Source organism: Vespa crabro, chromosome 15 (assembly GCF_910589235.1).
Source record: "Vespa crabro chromosome 15, iyVesCrab1.2, whole genome shotgun sequence".
Classification (NCBI taxonomy): domain Eukaryota; kingdom Metazoa; phylum Arthropoda; class Insecta; order Hymenoptera; family Vespidae; genus Vespa; species Vespa crabro.
In genome coordinates, this window is record NC_060969.1 from 5,079,544 (window position 1) to 5,095,831 (window position 16,288).

The 16,288-nt window shown below is 32.2% G+C and overlaps 2 protein-coding genes across 8 annotated transcripts; both read right to left on the bottom strand.

The window, feature by feature from the left end:
* Nucleotides 1-123: 123 nt before the first annotated feature.
* Nucleotides 124-6,357, bottom strand: LOC124429569 (adenosine receptor A3-like). Of its 2 annotated transcripts, none has more exons than XM_046975007.1 (5): nucleotides 5,911-6,357; nucleotides 5,275-5,436; nucleotides 2,615-2,718; nucleotides 1,305-1,964; nucleotides 124-1,211 (listed from the first exon to the last, which is right to left on the bottom strand). In XM_046975007.1, the coding sequence occupies exons 1-5, from the start codon at nucleotides 6,191-6,193 to the stop codon at nucleotides 795-797; spliced, it is 1,626 nt and encodes a 541-aa protein (XP_046830963.1). In that variant the 5' UTR covers nucleotides 6,194-6,357; the 3' UTR covers nucleotides 124-794. The 2 variants fall into 2 exon arrangements, with proteins under 2 accessions (XP_046830963.1, XP_046830962.1); XM_046975006.1 differs by having other exon boundaries at nucleotides 2,507-2,718; nucleotides 5,911-6,356.
* Nucleotides 6,358-11,385: 5,028 nt separating this feature from the next.
* On the bottom strand, nucleotides 11,386-16,239 carry LOC124429566 (sphingomyelin phosphodiesterase 4). 6 transcript variants are annotated; one of them, XM_046975001.1, is made up of 14 exons: nucleotides 15,857-16,239; nucleotides 15,259-15,558; nucleotides 15,091-15,193; nucleotides 14,775-15,006; nucleotides 14,484-14,706; nucleotides 14,296-14,408; nucleotides 14,053-14,211; nucleotides 13,802-13,973; nucleotides 13,529-13,714; nucleotides 13,232-13,450; nucleotides 13,023-13,115; nucleotides 12,761-12,937; nucleotides 12,457-12,686; nucleotides 11,386-12,343 (listed from the first exon to the last, which is right to left on the bottom strand). In XM_046975001.1, exons 1-14 carry the CDS (start codon nucleotides 15,881-15,883, stop codon nucleotides 12,205-12,207), a joined length of 2,373 nt encoding a protein of 790 aa, XP_046830957.1. In that variant the 5' UTR covers nucleotides 15,884-16,239; the 3' UTR covers nucleotides 11,386-12,204. The 6 variants fall into 6 exon arrangements, with proteins under 6 accessions (XP_046830957.1, XP_046830953.1, XP_046830956.1 ...); XM_046974997.1 differs by having other exon boundaries at nucleotides 13,202-13,450; nucleotides 14,484-14,724; XM_046975000.1 differs by lacking the exon at nucleotides 15,857-16,239 and adding an exon at nucleotides 15,643-15,716 and having other exon boundaries at nucleotides 13,202-13,450; nucleotides 14,484-14,694.
* Nucleotides 16,240-16,288: the final 49 nt, after the last annotated feature.

Consider the following 16,288-nt stretch of genomic DNA (forward strand, 5'->3'; position numbering starts at 1 on the left):
CAAATAATTTTTATTTAATAGTTGATAAGTATACCGAACGCTTCGAATATTTAAAATTCATTTCGATTATAACATTTGTTAATACAGCAGAGTGATGTAATAATATGAAATATTCGTGTAATATTCCTTCTAAATGACGAATATATATTATTAATTTAATTCGACATTTTGTGTGTTAAAATACACATACCTCGATTAGACACAACATCATTCAAGTATTTATACAACTATTGTGTATATGATTTAGCTCGTAAAAGATATGAATTATTACATTATTACATTGATTTTACGAGAAAACAATTCGGGACATTCAATGAGATCTTTAATTTCGTCATGGATATGTTTTAGTAACTTATCATAAGTAATTTGTCGATATTCATAGAAGAATAATTTGTTTTCTGTTTTAATATATACATAGTCATGTCATATATATATTTTTTGTGATGAATGATACGATCTAGATACCGATCTTCATTGCGTTCGAAATGTATAACTTGAAAGAAGCGTAAAACGTAATCTCAGTATGGTCAGTCGATGTTGATTTTGTACAAACAGTCTTAACGATTTTAATCGTACCTCAAGATAAAACATTATATTGAATATATATTATATACAATGAAGAATTCTTTGGGCACACGTAGTACCAACATCGAACATTCAAATATTGCGCATTCGAGCTTGACATAGATCATCGACCAATCAGATCAGAGTCAATCAACGAATTGCATTCGTATGCATGCAATGCATTATCGTATGTACATCGTTGAAACCATAAATTATTCTCTCGAAAGGGATTATCCTCCCTCGTCCTGCCTCTCGTTCGAATTCACCTCACATTCATCTCGATTCGACACAGTTCGATTCACATCCGCCTCTATTATGAAAATCGAGGTGGGTGGGAGTTCCTCGAAACGATCGGAACGATCTACTTCCGACGATGTTGGAACGGCTGCGAGAGCTTTATAAATTTGTAATTCCATTTGCGAATCCTCCTTTGATGGAGTATCACCAGATTCGAAACGTTCCAAGGAACTTCTTTCGCACGTTGAGGAAGGACTATCATCCTTTAAAGGATATTCGCAGCTGCTACGTCGTATATCTTCGCTCGGTGAAGAACTCGATGAAATCATTGGCTCCTTACGTTCCTCTTTGTCACGAATGGAAGATGCTCGACTCAACGAAGACATTTCTTTAGCTTGAAAATCCGTCACCTTTAACAACCATCGTTCAATTTTATCAAGCGATTAAAAAGGTACGATTATATATATCTAGATTAAAACTAGATTAAAAATAGAATGGATTACCTGTCTCAAAAGACTGGACCTTTGGCTTCTAATCGGCAAAGTACCAACGAAGGATTGTCTATGAAATTGTCTTTGCGAACCAGCTAGGGATCCTCTTTCGTGAATGACGTTAATAACGTTACCCTTAACTTCGCCATTCGAAAATAATAAACGCCAATAATTCTTCAGTGCCTCACGGAAGTCTTTAAGATGATAGGCATAAAGAAGAGGATTTCCGACTGAATTTAAATGAGACAAAATGATACAGAGATTCATGAAGAACTCGTTGACTTGGCAACGCGGACAGAAAGCCATCACGCAGTTTATCGTGTAAAGAGGGAACCAACAGATGATGAAGAATATTACTATGTGGGATAGATTTTGTGTGGCCTTGACATCGCGCTTGAAACGTTGCATCGTCCCGGTTGTGTGATGGTTACCACTACCACCACCAATGCCACCAGCAAGACCAGAACCAGTAACACCAGTAGCCGAGGTAGTACCACCAGCAAGACCAGAAATGCTACCAGTACGACGTCCTGGATTCATCGTGACTATCTGCTGCAACTGAAAGCATCCCGTCGATCGTGTTTTCCCATCGAGCAAACGGGATCGGTACTTAGCATCTTTCGAAGTTCGTCGTTCCATCTTAACCCCCGAATCCAAAAAGGGACTTTTTTCCTGAATTTAAACAACGGAATTTAATTTAGAACTTAAAATATACGTTGGATGATAAAAGATCTATCGAATCAAAGAGAAATAGAGAGAGAGAGAGAGAGAGAGAGAGAGAGATTGCCTTGAATGATGCCAAGCATGCATGCATGCACGCATGTATGTATGTATGCATGTAAGTATTGTAAATACGTATGCTAGAAAAAAAGAAAGAGAGAAAGGAGTTTAGTTTCTTGTTTATTTTGTTATTTTCTTTTTCTTTTTTTTTTTTTTTTTTTTTTTTTTTTTTTTCTTTTTGCATTTGAGGGTTAAGCGCCGATGTTATAAAAGGAAAAAGAGAAAGATAGAAAAAGAAAAGAAACAAAGTCTAAATTTACATAAGCCGATTATTACGTTCGAATCTATTAAAGATAAGAGAGATATCTAATCTTTCTAATTCAAAAGCGATGCACGAAGGGCTAAAATTTTTCGAAGAGATTACGAGCGGGGGCGAATTGGGGTATTGTTGGTGGACTCCGATGATTCCTTATATAATTTCCAATATGACTGACCTGCTTTACAACTACCCTGTATATAAGGGCATAAAATGCGACAATTAATAACGCTGGGAATATGATGGTAGCGAAATAGAGGAAGACCAGATAATCGTAGTCCATCACCTGAGTGAATATACACTTTTCGTCGGACTTTTTTCCAGCGTTCCATCCAAAAAGTGGTAAGAAGCCTACCAATGTACCGGTGATCCAACATACGCAGATTATACCTGAAAAAAAAAAAAGGAATATATCTATATAAACAAACGAGCTATTTATCTTTTATTTATTTTCTCATTTCTTCGTTCTCTTTTTCTCTTTTGTTCCTTTTTTTTTTTCTTCTTTCAGAGAAGCGAATGTTATTTTTTGAAAAGAAGTAACAGAGATATCGTTTGATTTTACGCGTACTCGAGAAAAGAACATCATCGATCCGTGCCAAAAGCAAACACATACTTTTTCTTTCTTCCCTCTCTCCTTTTTCATACGTGCACGCAGGCACACACACAAACACACATACGCACGCACACGTAAAACGTTGTTATCGTTCAAACGAACTCGTAATTAAAATCAGCCGTGCCATATACAGGCGAAACGCTTCAATTAATTGCTGTTACGTAGTTGGAAAAAGAAGAAAAATAAGATGGAACGAGTGAAAGAGAGAGAGAGAGAGAGAGAGAGAGAGAGAGAGAGTGTGTGATGATTTAATTGATTTTCTTTCAGCACGTTTCAAGTTTACACACGACGAACTGCATAATTTGAGTGCGAACGAGATGAAAGAGGATAAAAGAGAAAAAAAAAAGAAAGAAAAGAAAAATTAATACTTTCTCCAACTAATCATAAGATCAATCGTCGATAAAAGTAATTCATGAAACGTGGATGAATCAAATCTAGGAACTCATCGATTTGTAAGAAAGTGAAAATCGAGAAAGAATCACTCTCTATTGGGAAATCAAATGGATAGGGGAAATGGTTGCTCGAACTTTTAGCAAACTCCTTTTTTTTTACTCTCTCTCTCTCTCTCTCTCTCTCTCTCTCGCACTTTTTCTCAAATCGATTTTCACGGCTAAATTCTTCCTCTCTTTCTCCCCTATCTAATATCGATTTTCTTAATTAATTTGCCTTTACACGCACTATAATCCTTATCTAGTTCAATGATATTCTATACTTTCGATTGTTAAAGTATATATATATATATATATATATATATATATATATATATATATATATATACATTTGTGTGTACTTCATTTTATTATATCTAATAATTTGCTTGTTCCTTGATTATTACAAACATATATATATATATATATAGCAATGACTCTCTGTAGAGGGGTAGGACAATGATTCTTGTGCCCAATTGAATCAGAGCAACTTGGAAGGACAATGATTCTTGTACCCAATTAAATCGGAGGAACTTGAATGTTCCGAGTATAATTGTATGGATGACATTAGAATTCCATGTGCGTGTTTAGAAACGTCGAGTAACGAAGCAACAATTAGGCTTTCTGCACCTGATGAATATAGGTGACGGGGAAAGTTGATCACTTTGGAGAATTAGAATGTAATTTCTAAAAATATTATCTACTGAGAATTTTAATTCGCATGGGTATTCATGAAAAATTGATCGTGTTTCTATTTCGTTAATTAAATAAGAAAAAATAAAGGGAAAGAAAGAGAGAAAAGAAGAAAAATGAAAGACGTAAAAACAAAATAAAAGGAACTTTCGTCTTATTCCATGTCTCATCATTATATATGACACTGTGAAATTTTATTTCAAAGTTAGTTTTTTCCATTAGAGTACTTCGAATGTCTTTCAGATAAATAGTAGGTGCCATTCGATACAATATCTTCGCGTATAGGATAGTTTAAATAAAGTTTTTCAAGTTCCTTTGCAATATCGAGCTATTGTGTCTATCGATCTGAATGGTCTTTTCTTTCGCTTGTTTTTTTTTCTTTCTTTCTTTGTTTTTCTCTCTCTCTCTCTCTCTCTCTCTCTTTTTTTTTTTTTTTTTTATTAAAATACACGGAGGAACGTAAACTATTAAATGAGTAGCAAAAATTTTTTAAAATTTTCGACGAGCAGCATAGCTGAAAAGAATTATATCTTCTTTCTTTCTTTTTAAGGAAATAGTTTACAACCTTGGAATACTTCGTAGCATACACAAGTTGGTGAACTTTCACCCACATACACACACATAGAACTTTTGAAATTTATGTTACTTCTGAAACTTGTATAATTGCGAGTATCTTTGTAATATCATTTCGTACTTCTCCTTGATCAAATAAACTTGGAGATAGAGATAGATAGATAGATAGATAGATAGATAGAGAAAGATAGAGAGAGAGAGAGAGAGAAAGAGATCATGCAAAATTCCTTTCCAAGAAGCAAACGAGTAGGCTTAATTAGATCCAACATAACGAATACAATTGAGTTGGTGCAATTCAATTAATATTTCTAAAACGTTACTTTTCTTTCGAAAAAAAAACAAAAAAAGAAAAAAAGAAAAAGAAAAAGAGTGTAATTCGTTTTGACGTCTGAAAAATTATCGGTCCTTTCTACTTAACGCGTTCATTTTTTACCATTGAAACAGAAACAATTCTGTTTCTTTTTTTTCTTTCAATGTCTTCACTCTCGAATTATATTTCTCTAATATATTTGTATTGAAAAAAAAAAAAAAAAAAAAAAAAAAAAAATAAGAAAAAAGAAAGAAAAGAATCAACTTCGCAGAGGTCTTCTATGAAAATAAAAAAAATTCTCTATGGTCTGTGATTATTTTCGTCCTTACCTATGGCAGTTTTCGTGCGAACAGTACGAGAATATCCCATGGGATGAAGAATAGCCCAATAACGATCTACGGATACCGCCACGAGGCAAAAGATGCTGATCGTGCAGAGTACAACAAGCACTGAGACTGTGAAGAGACAGGCGTGTAAATTTGTTGGTAGACCTGTGAAAGAAGAAGAAGAAGAAGAAGAAGAGAGAGAAAAAAAATAAAGGCAAAGAAAGCAAATATGAAATAATCCTCTTTGAATTTTGATTAAATCATAAATCACAATAAATGGATAAACAATAATCATATCACGTATTAATTGTTCGATCCTTTTCATTGATCGATTAAGAAATATACGAGCATACAAAATTTGTCCGTACTCTACTATTCAAGAAACGTAGACTAATCTGAATAACGTTTTTAACGGTATAGCTCGTTTATGATGCAACCATAGAATTAACGTTTCCTTTCGATCAACTATATTACGTTAACTTGTGTTACGTCATAGATCGCACAATCTTTTAAAACGCTAATGTAAATCTCGCTCTTGTATGTACACGGATATATGAAAAGATATCGAAATGTTTGATAAGAAATTAACATAATAATTATTATTACTGAGGAAGTATTATCAACTGGCAAGTTACAAACCTATACTGGCGAGTATGGCGAAGGGTATCGCAAATAGACCAACGAGAAGATCGGCCGTTGCCAAAGAGATGATGTAGTAATTCGTACGTCTTCGTAATTTCTTTTCCTTACCGAAGACTATGATGACCAGACCGTTTCCAAATACGGCACATATAGCAACGAGTATTTCACAAACGGTATAGGGTAAATTAAGTTGATTGTAATTCGTATAGGAAGTGTTGAAGGTGCTGACAGTGTAATTTAAATTGTCGGTTAGCTCAGTAGAGTTTGATGGAAATTCCATTACGATCTTATCTTTTAAAAATACGAAATTATCCTTTACTACTCTTTGGGTTTCGTATCCCTCGGGATCCCAACCCCCCCCCCCACCACGTCTTACTCCCTGCGTTTATTTTATTCTCTGTTTCTTTCTTTTTTTCTCTCGTTGCGCTCTTCTGCTCTTTCCTTTTCCTTTCTTCTTTTCTTTTTTTTTTCTTCTATCTCTCTTTTCGTCCTTCGTTCGTCGATTCTTTTTCTTTTTTCTTTTTCTTTTCCTCTCTTTCCTTCTATTTTTATTTATTTATTTATTTTTTCTCTTTTTTTTTTTTCTTTTTTCTTTTTTCTTTTTTAATGGCCTTCGCGTGAGACCATAAAACCTTTTCTATTTTTTCCTCTCGTCAATCGACACGCATTTTTTCTAGTGACCGAGAGAAAAGGTTCGCTCGTTCACGAGGAAACTTCCTCCTCCTTTGCTTTTAATTTATAACGTTTCGTGACACGCAATCTCTACCTCTATGCGATCGAACGAATTACAACACGAGGTCGACGAATTCGAGAATAACCTCTCGATAATCATCCTCCTCGACAAAATTTTCTCAATTATCGATAATTCATTCTATCATTGAGAATTTTCTTTTAACTTCTAATATTTAATCCTTCTCCAATAATTCGTAATCCTTGAAATATTTTAAAAGCATTCCCTTTCTCCTCTTTTCTCTCGTCATGGTTTTTACGCTAATTTTTATACGAAAGATGATCCATGTTATGATTTCAATAATGAAAAACATCTTGTCAGATGTTCTCTGTTATTTATAATATACTTATGATCGTCATATCAATCTCATCCTAATTGCTATCACAAGGTTCTTTCTACATTCTACGCAAATGACGAAAGATAAAAATAAATCGAATTAGTTATATAGATCACTTTCGGTTAAGATTAATGACGTATCTTAATGATCGTCGAATATCAATATTAATCAATATCGTCGTAAATGGATCATCGGATCCTAGGTAATCTGAGATATTACTGGAAGATTAAGTGCTTGACCTCGAACTTCTGTCCTATTATTCGAGTAAATGCGATTATTTAAGTTTCTTACGGACGCGAAACTCCAAAAACTTTGTCCAACGAGAATTTGAAATAGTTATCGAATATACATTATGAACTTTCGAAACTTTGACGGAACGTTTTGGGCGCATTCCTTTCGACACATATTTGGGTATATATATATATTTATATATAGAAATTGCTAAAGAGAACTTTCAACTTTTCCGATGTAAAAGAAAATATTTCGTTAATTAAACATATAAAAACTATATGAATATCGAATAGAAATTTTCAAGTTTTCCAACACAACACTTTGTATCATTTATTGTCAATCTCGTCGGAGCGGGAAAGTTAATTAGAAAAGTGAACGTGACCGCGCGGATTGCCACAAAAAAGGCGCGAAATTTAAATCGGTATTGGGCAATCGTTAACGTATCTCCTATGATCGAAACTTTGTCAAGATCGAATTGTTGAATTAATATAACGAACGGTGATCAAACGAAGAATGTTATTGCGTCCGACTTCTCAACCCTGTAGCGTGTAACTGAGTGACTCCTCGTGACACACAGGGACACGCTGCTGAAGGTGGGTGGAAATGTTACTGGAGGTCGTGGTGGTGGTGGTGGTGGAGATGAAAGTGGTGGAGGCAGTGATGGCTGTAGTGGTGGCGATGGTGGTGGAAAATAGAGTTGATTGTTGCAATGTATTCGTGCTATACATATATATATATATATATATATATATACCAGAGAAGAAGAGGATGTGCAAGCTTCCTCGTATTCGCGACTGTAACGAACCTGCTACTATCTCCCTACAACAAAGCTACGTTTTATTCTTTCATCAATAACATCTCGCATTGAAACGTTCGAATGAATGAAATGTACAAGTTACAAACTTCGAATTAATTAAGCTTCGTTAATTAATGATTTAATTCCAGTCAAAAAGATCGCCGACAAAAATGAATACCTGAAATATAGAGAAGAAGAGGAAGAAAAAGAAGAAAATAAAAAGAAAAGAAAAATGACAAAAGATTTCTTTTTCAAAGTAATCCTTCTTAAAGCAATTAGATAAGAAAAGTTCGTTCACTTCATACTTCGAGTAACTCTAACGAACTTCACAGAAAGTTAATCTCTCGATTGCTTACCGTGAAAGTTTATAGATCCTTAAAAGCTGAATTTCCGGATCGCTGGATTGACCGTAACGACGTTATAAATAACAGTTAAAGTTTTGGATAACATTTTCTTTTCATTCTTTCTCATTCTTCCTTATCCGAGTAGTCTACTATTTAATTCTATTCTATAAGAATTTTATCTCGAGGGGTGAAAATCATTTTAATTATAATAAGAAGATATTTATTATATGAGGCGACATTAAATCAGGATCGGATTGCTGTCAAGGTTGACCAGACAAATGAGTCTGGATATTTTTCGTTCTACCTTTTGCGTTGACGGTGGTTTTGTGATATATATTTAAAGTGGGATATCATGTTCTCGGGTATTACCAAGGATTAACTTTTGTGACACGCGTTTCAATGCTCTTTCAAAGCTGAAAAAAAGGATGTCAAATAATTAAATTTCTGTTTGATGATAAATAAACGTTTTTTTCTTTTTTTTTTTTTTTTATTAATTGATACCTCGAAAATAATACGACGTTTATAGACTTAATTATACATATATGATATATGCTAGATATATCACAAAAAAGAAAACAAAAAAAAGATTATTTTATCTATTAACGTATAATTGTATCCTAATAAAATAATCGTACTCTCGACCTTCGCTATACTTGATTCTAATAATACCTATATACACGATCGAACAAGTGGTTAAACGTTTAACTTAGAGAGAGAGAGAGAGAGAGAGAGAGAGAGAGAGAGAGAGAGAGAGAGAGAGAGAGAGAGAGAGAGAGAGAGGGTGGGAGGGAAGTGATAACATTTTTATTTTTTATCAGAATTTATTCACGAAATAATTAAGACTTTTATTAGGGATATAAAACGAAAAGGAATCGAAAGAAAAATATCGTTAGACGCGAGATTTCTTTTGGTTATCGGTAGATACAATTCGAAAAAAAAAAAAAAAAAAGAAAAGAAATAAGAAATGACATAGAGATGCTCGAGAGACTCGGCATATCAATGAGGAAGAGCTAGAGAAACTTTATGAATGTCTTATTAAGATGTCGATCGACCATTCCTTATCTTCTATAGAAACAATTTTGTATATCTTGAACATAACGAGAGATACGAAATATACATAGATGCTAGATACTATCGTATAAGAAACTAATGGCAAATAATAAATAGGAAAAGAGGAAGTTGTGATTTCATTGTATGAACAGATAACAGACGATTAATATTACACAATGAGAAAAATGTGTATGTGTCATCGACTTAAAGAGAAACGTACACGTAGATGCACTCGCAAACACATATACACATACACGTTGCGATGGAAGGCTTAACGAACGGTGAACAAGCCCATTCGAGATAATTCAGATGAACTCATTGTACTTAACTAGTCCACAAGAGAGCGTTTGACATTGTATAAAGACATGTCAAAGCACGTCGAAGAAACTCAATGATTCTTTCCTTTAAACTTTTTCTCTTGGGACACGATGATCTTCCTCTCGATAAGGAAAGAAATAAAGATATATCTACCTACATACATATGTATTTAAGTATGTATAAGATATATATAGTTCGTCGTTCTCATTCTCATATCAAATCGAAAACTGTTCGTATTCGTATTCGTGTTACACTTGCTAAGACGTGTAAATACATTCACGCCACGATGAAGATCAAACTAATGGCTTAATATATCTAATGTGTCATACCAACCCACCTGGAATATCTTTCTTCGACTACTATCTTCCTAGATATGATCGACTAATTCAGTGATTATCATTGAAATATACGTCGAATTATTTCTATCCTCCAAAAAGTGAAAGAGTATAGATCTAAATCTGAAAAATATAAATAAGACAAATTTGATATTCGTTTTGATATCCGAAGAAAATATTGATCGGAGGGTGTATTAGAATATCTTCGGAGATTTTAAAATGACATCGGAAAACTTTTCGCTCGTTCATATCTGTCTTAATAGAACAGAGAAAACATTTTTCAAATTTACGAACGATAGAAATGTCTCGAGAATTTTTATTTTTTTAGTTTTAAGAAAATTTCTTTCTTTCCTTTGTTCGCTTGTTCGCACTTGAAAAACATTAAAAATTTCTGTTCGTCGTATACTTCACTGACGCGTTGCGAGATCCAATTAAAAGGTCTCAAACACGTAGAACCTGTACTCTCGAGGTTTCAAGTTTCTTACGATCCGATGAGATTTCTTTTATTTTTTTATTTCTTTTTTATCGGTCATCGAGTAATACGCAACGTAAAATCTAACGAGTTTTATATTATCAACTCTCACCTATTTCTTCTAATCACTCGAAAAATTGCAAGGGAATCTTTCCTTTTGACAAATCGTATCGTATGAAGAACTTTGTCTCTTTTAATTAAATTCAATTTAAGATATCCGAGAAAGTCTGTGTGTGTGTGAGAGAGAGAGAGAGAGGAAGAGAGAGAATGAGGGAAAGAGTACCCCGTGTGTGTACTTCCTTTTTTTTTTATTTCTTTTTAAATAAAATTTATACGAGATTAGGTGTCTACTTGATAAACTGTTACACCCTTGTTACGTACCCTGTACTCGCTAATAAAGGAACGAGACTTTATTGCGGACAGAATTAACTGGACTGAGCTCAACTATTTCTTTCTTTCTTTTTTCCTTCTTTTTATTTTTCTTTTTTTTTTTTTTTTCTTTTTTCTTTTGTAGAAAAATTGGAATCAAGAGAAATTAAATCATCATACATTCTTACAGTCATTCTTTCGTGCGTTTTCTTTTTCTTAATATAATTATAATTGTTATCAATCGAAGTAATAATCGTCCTATCTATAGTTTCCTTTTTTTTTATTAAAATCCTTTCCCTTGTAAAAATGACAAATGAACAGCTGCAGCCAGCTGTACTCGATGATGATAATAACATTTCGATGAGGCTTATCTACTCCTTCTGATATTAAACAGATTAGAGTGAAATGCGTATACGATAAAGTGTGGCGTAAAATGTGTTAAAAAAAAAAAAAAAAAAAAAAAAAAAACAAAAAAAACAAAAGACGAATATTTCGTATCGCAATCTTTTTCATTAGTTCATTTTTTTTTTTTTTTTCTAATATAATAACAGAATATACTCTGAATGATATTATAAAGGTAAAAGTCGAGTTCGATAGAAAAAAGAGGTACAATTTTCGCCTCTTTCACAATGTCAACGTTAACGAACTATGCATTCCGAGTATGTACATATATACGTTCTGAACAGATATCTGTATATATGTAATACGACTAACAGGAGAAATAATAATTGTTAGTATGTACGTGGTATTGATTGAATGATTATATTTCTATGGCAATAAATTGGTATCGTCCAATTTTCTAAAAAACCCTTTATCGATGTTAATGTTTAACTGAAGATATCCGATCGAGTTATTTACGTGAATCCAGTTTCATGTTTTACGTTCGTATAGTTTTTTTTTTCTTTTTCTTTTCTTTTTTTTTTTTTTTAATACCTTACAAGGCAATAGCTCTATAAAAAAAAAATTGTAATTTATTCCATTATTCCATTATTCCATTCATCTCAATGGTCTGTAAAAAAGTTTATAAAGAATATATCGGATCTGACGTATCTCTAATTCCATATAGATTACAATATAACTTGTGTGACAATCATTTGCGAATTAATTACCATAATTCGTTCGCAATAATTTTGTTTCTTTTTTCTCTTTTTTTTTTTTTTTCTTTTTATTGTTTACTTTTTTAAACGATGCTGCGAATTAATGCGATTTAATGCTCGCACATATTTTAGTCCATATCAGATAAAGCGATTCATTTTTTTTTTTTTTTTTTTTTTTTTTTTTTTTTAATAATCTTCGGTTATAATACGATTTAGTTTATCGAAAAAGCGGTTGTGTTTGGCCTAAAAGTATTTGTGCTTGATTGAAACCATGGTTCGAAAATTGCTCGTATCAATATGTATAGGAACCATATAAAAAACATTAGGCACAATAACCATAGTACCCCGTAACTGTGAAACATGAAAAGAAAAAAAAAAATAAGGAAAAGAAAAATTATTGATTACTATAATTATTAAAGTAAGAATTACGATGAATAACGTTAAGGATATAAGTGAATACGCACTTTGTGATCCATGCCATAAACATACTCGCTGATATAAAAATCAAGAAACCATAACTAGATAATCGTCTTAAACTCAATCGAGGAGGGATCAATTCTTCGGAACCACTTGAAAAACCATTAATGGTTCGTTTTGGAAGTTTTACAATTGTGGTTGGCGGTATAAGTATCTGTCGACAAATACTTCCAAGAAAATTTCTCTTGTTGTATAAAATATTTATCTCGTATTGATACTAGAAATAAATACGGATCTATTCATTAAATTTGTAATCACTATTGTTTGCTATTATATAGAGAAAATATTTACCTTGTTATTAATATAAGAAGAAAAGTTATACAAATTTCTGACTAGGTAAGCACATTCGTTGGAACGAACTGGCTGTAATTCTGGATCTCCCATATATTCGATGTATCGAAAATTTTGTCTTCCATCCGGTATTGGTACAAAAACACCTGGTCTACTTGAATCTAACGATGAATCCACCTAAACGTAATCAATATTGAGCTGTCAGTTAAATATAAAAATAATTTAGATTGTTAACAATGATAAAAAGTAAAATATAAAAGACCTGAGACTGATGATGAAAAGAAGTCGAGAGGATACTATCGTGATATTCCTGATCAGGTGTAATACTTATTTGTGGAATATCTTCTAATGAAATCTAAAAGCAATGAATCTCTTTATATACATATATACATACATATATATATATATATTGGTATACATTGACTTTCGATGCGTAGTTACAAAAGATTTTATAATTGAAGTATTTTTTACTTGGAACATATCGATCAATTGTTGCTGAGCGTTTGCTAAAAATATAGGAACCCTACGACGTTCCTCTATAGAAATATCATCGGACGAATTCTCTTCCCCGTAAAAGAATTCCCATAGGGCAACTAAAAATTGCTGACTCCGTTTCCTCTTTTCTAATGCTTCGATCAAACTCGTTGCTGTTAAATGTGCTTGTTTGATTATACTTAAGAAAAAAGTTACCTGGAACGTACGATCTTATTAAAAAATGGAAATAAATAAATAGAATTTTGTAAAAAAAAAAAAAAAAAAAATAAATACTTGTGTAACAGTGGTCGTTGAAAACATGGGAATGTATTGATAAGTTGGACCTTCAAGTTCCATAATTTGTTGCCTTACTACGGAAGTCCATTGACTAGATTGCATACGATTTCTATTAAGATTGGCATCATCCATACAACTTTCTACTTCAGATAATATCCTTGCCAAATGGGGTTGAGAAAATACCTTTAGAAAGATAAAAAAAAAAAATATATATATATATATATATATATACACAAGAATTCTCCAAATAAGACAGAGCTTATTCATTACCTTTGTAACTCTAAATAACATCAAAGCATTTTTCGGAGCCACGAGGTCAGTTCTCATAAAACGTGGTAATAATTGTTGAAATATTACCGTATAAGCCAATAGATTATTAGCAACAAAAGTTATCCATCTGTTTGGATCATGTATTTTACCCCTCTCTTCTTCCTCCGGTTTGCTATAATTATAAATTGTATAAGTTTTATTGTACTTGTAAACTTATAATTTTATCAATGACATAATTTATTCTCTCATACCCTTCTTTTGTATATGTTACTCCTACAATATATCTCCATGGTTGAATAAAACTCAACCATGCCTCCAAAATTAATCTAAACGAACTGTCCAGAGGCCAATGATATATAGCTTTTCGAAGGAATACATAGATTTTTCCTTGCACAGATGGCAAAATAATCCTTTAAAGATTAATCAAATATTATTATCTTTCCTACGCAATGTAACAATGTAACTATGTATTATAAGAATATGTGACATAATACCTTTTTAACTCATCCATAGCACTTTTATCTCCGATCGAACTATTTGCAAATTCATGTAAAGTTTTTATAAATGCTCTAACTAGACGTATATGTTCACCAGAATGAATGCTGTGCTATAATAAAAGTGTTATATGTCGTAAAATGGTTAAAAACAAAAGAAATATTATAATATAAATTATGTTACTTACGCGATGTGGAATAGGAGTAGAATACGACATATTCATTTGAGAAGGCATATGATCGTCTTCAGTATATTCCATCCAAAAATCAAGAAATACTTGTATCACTGTCTCACTTCTCCATACTTGAGGAAGACATTGTTGTTGAGGGACTCCTACCACTAAATTGGTAGATCCTGGCGATAATATTGATGCTCTCAAAAGTCTTGGAGTTTGTAATCTATGAGATTCTCTAATTGAAATTTTAAAACTGATAAACACAAAGTGCATTTCTTCTTTGGAAAAAAAATGATATATTACCTTTTATTTTCAGGCGACTGCATCAATTTCCTTTGAGGAGTTTTCTTTATGTATGGCCCAATTATTGGTAAAACTGGTGAATTATCTCTTGGTAAAAAATGATGCAAATAATAATGAGCCGATTGAACATACACTGTTTCCCAATTTACCCAAACATTTTCTTGCTGTTGTATCTGTAGCCAAGGATTCGTCAAATGATAAGCGAAATGAAAAATGTAATACTCAAAGGGATATGTGATAATCGTTAAGGAACAATTTATATATTATCTTCATTTGAATTTATATTTCTAATTATGACGAGAATTTGAAAGGATACTCATAAATAAAGCTGACGGAACTCTCGTTCCTTGGTCATCTCTAATTTTGTCAAGATAAAAAGGTGGTATCACACCTTCCTCTAACATCGAGCGTATCTTTGACTGAAATTATATTTATTATATGATATAACGAGTACTTTCAACTATATAAAATATAAACAACTTACTGGCAAATATGATACCGGGAAATTATATTTCAAGTAACAATCTGGAAGTAATTTATAACAAAGAGAAAATATTGGTCCATGTGGACTAAGGAAATTATACAGCATTTCATATTCTTGGGGATTCTTTTTGTAAGTAATATTATGCAAACCCCAACCGATATTATCCGTTATTCCAAACAGTGAATCTATTATTATTGGAAATACATGTTGTAGCTCTGTAGTACTTGATTCGTCTATTAATACTGCCAACTCGCTACATCTCTGTACCAATGGCATATTTAGGTATCTCTGTACCCTTATCTGAAATAAAGCCTCTTTGTTACTGTTATCATCTAATGCAATTATTTTCACCTTTCGCAATATACTAATAAAACTAATGCATACTAAAAAATTACGTTCTGCCACACAATATAAATTCATATTGTTTTAAAGAGATTTTCGACATTTCATATAAAGTTATTAATTTTTAATCTCAATATATATATATATACATATATATATATATATATATATTCAAAATAGTTTGAGGTTAAACTTGTGTTTAAATGAAAATTGAAATTTAATAAATATTAAAACAAGAAAACATTATAAACACTACCGTAGCAATATCTGTGGAAGTAGTCATTATTACATTTATTTATATTTTTAAATACAACACTATGAATATTTAAATAACATTGAGTAAACGTATATGAATTATAATACACACTGTTTGACTTATTTCGCGCTATTTCTATTATTGTGTTCGAGAGAAAAACAAGAATCGTTGACTTCCATCAATGCGTCGACCAATCAAAGAAAACCTATCAACTTCCATTATTGTTCCTACCAATCAGAGAAAATCCATCCAACTACGTTATTGCGTCGACCAATAAGAAAAGATTACTCGATTTCCATTATTGCATCCACCAATCAGAGAAAAATCTATCGACTTGCTTATGAAAATTTGTTATTGCGGTCGTTATGAAAAACGTGCTTAAGATCTTTATTATAAAAAAAAAAGAAAAGCCCTAAAAGGACCACTATTCAT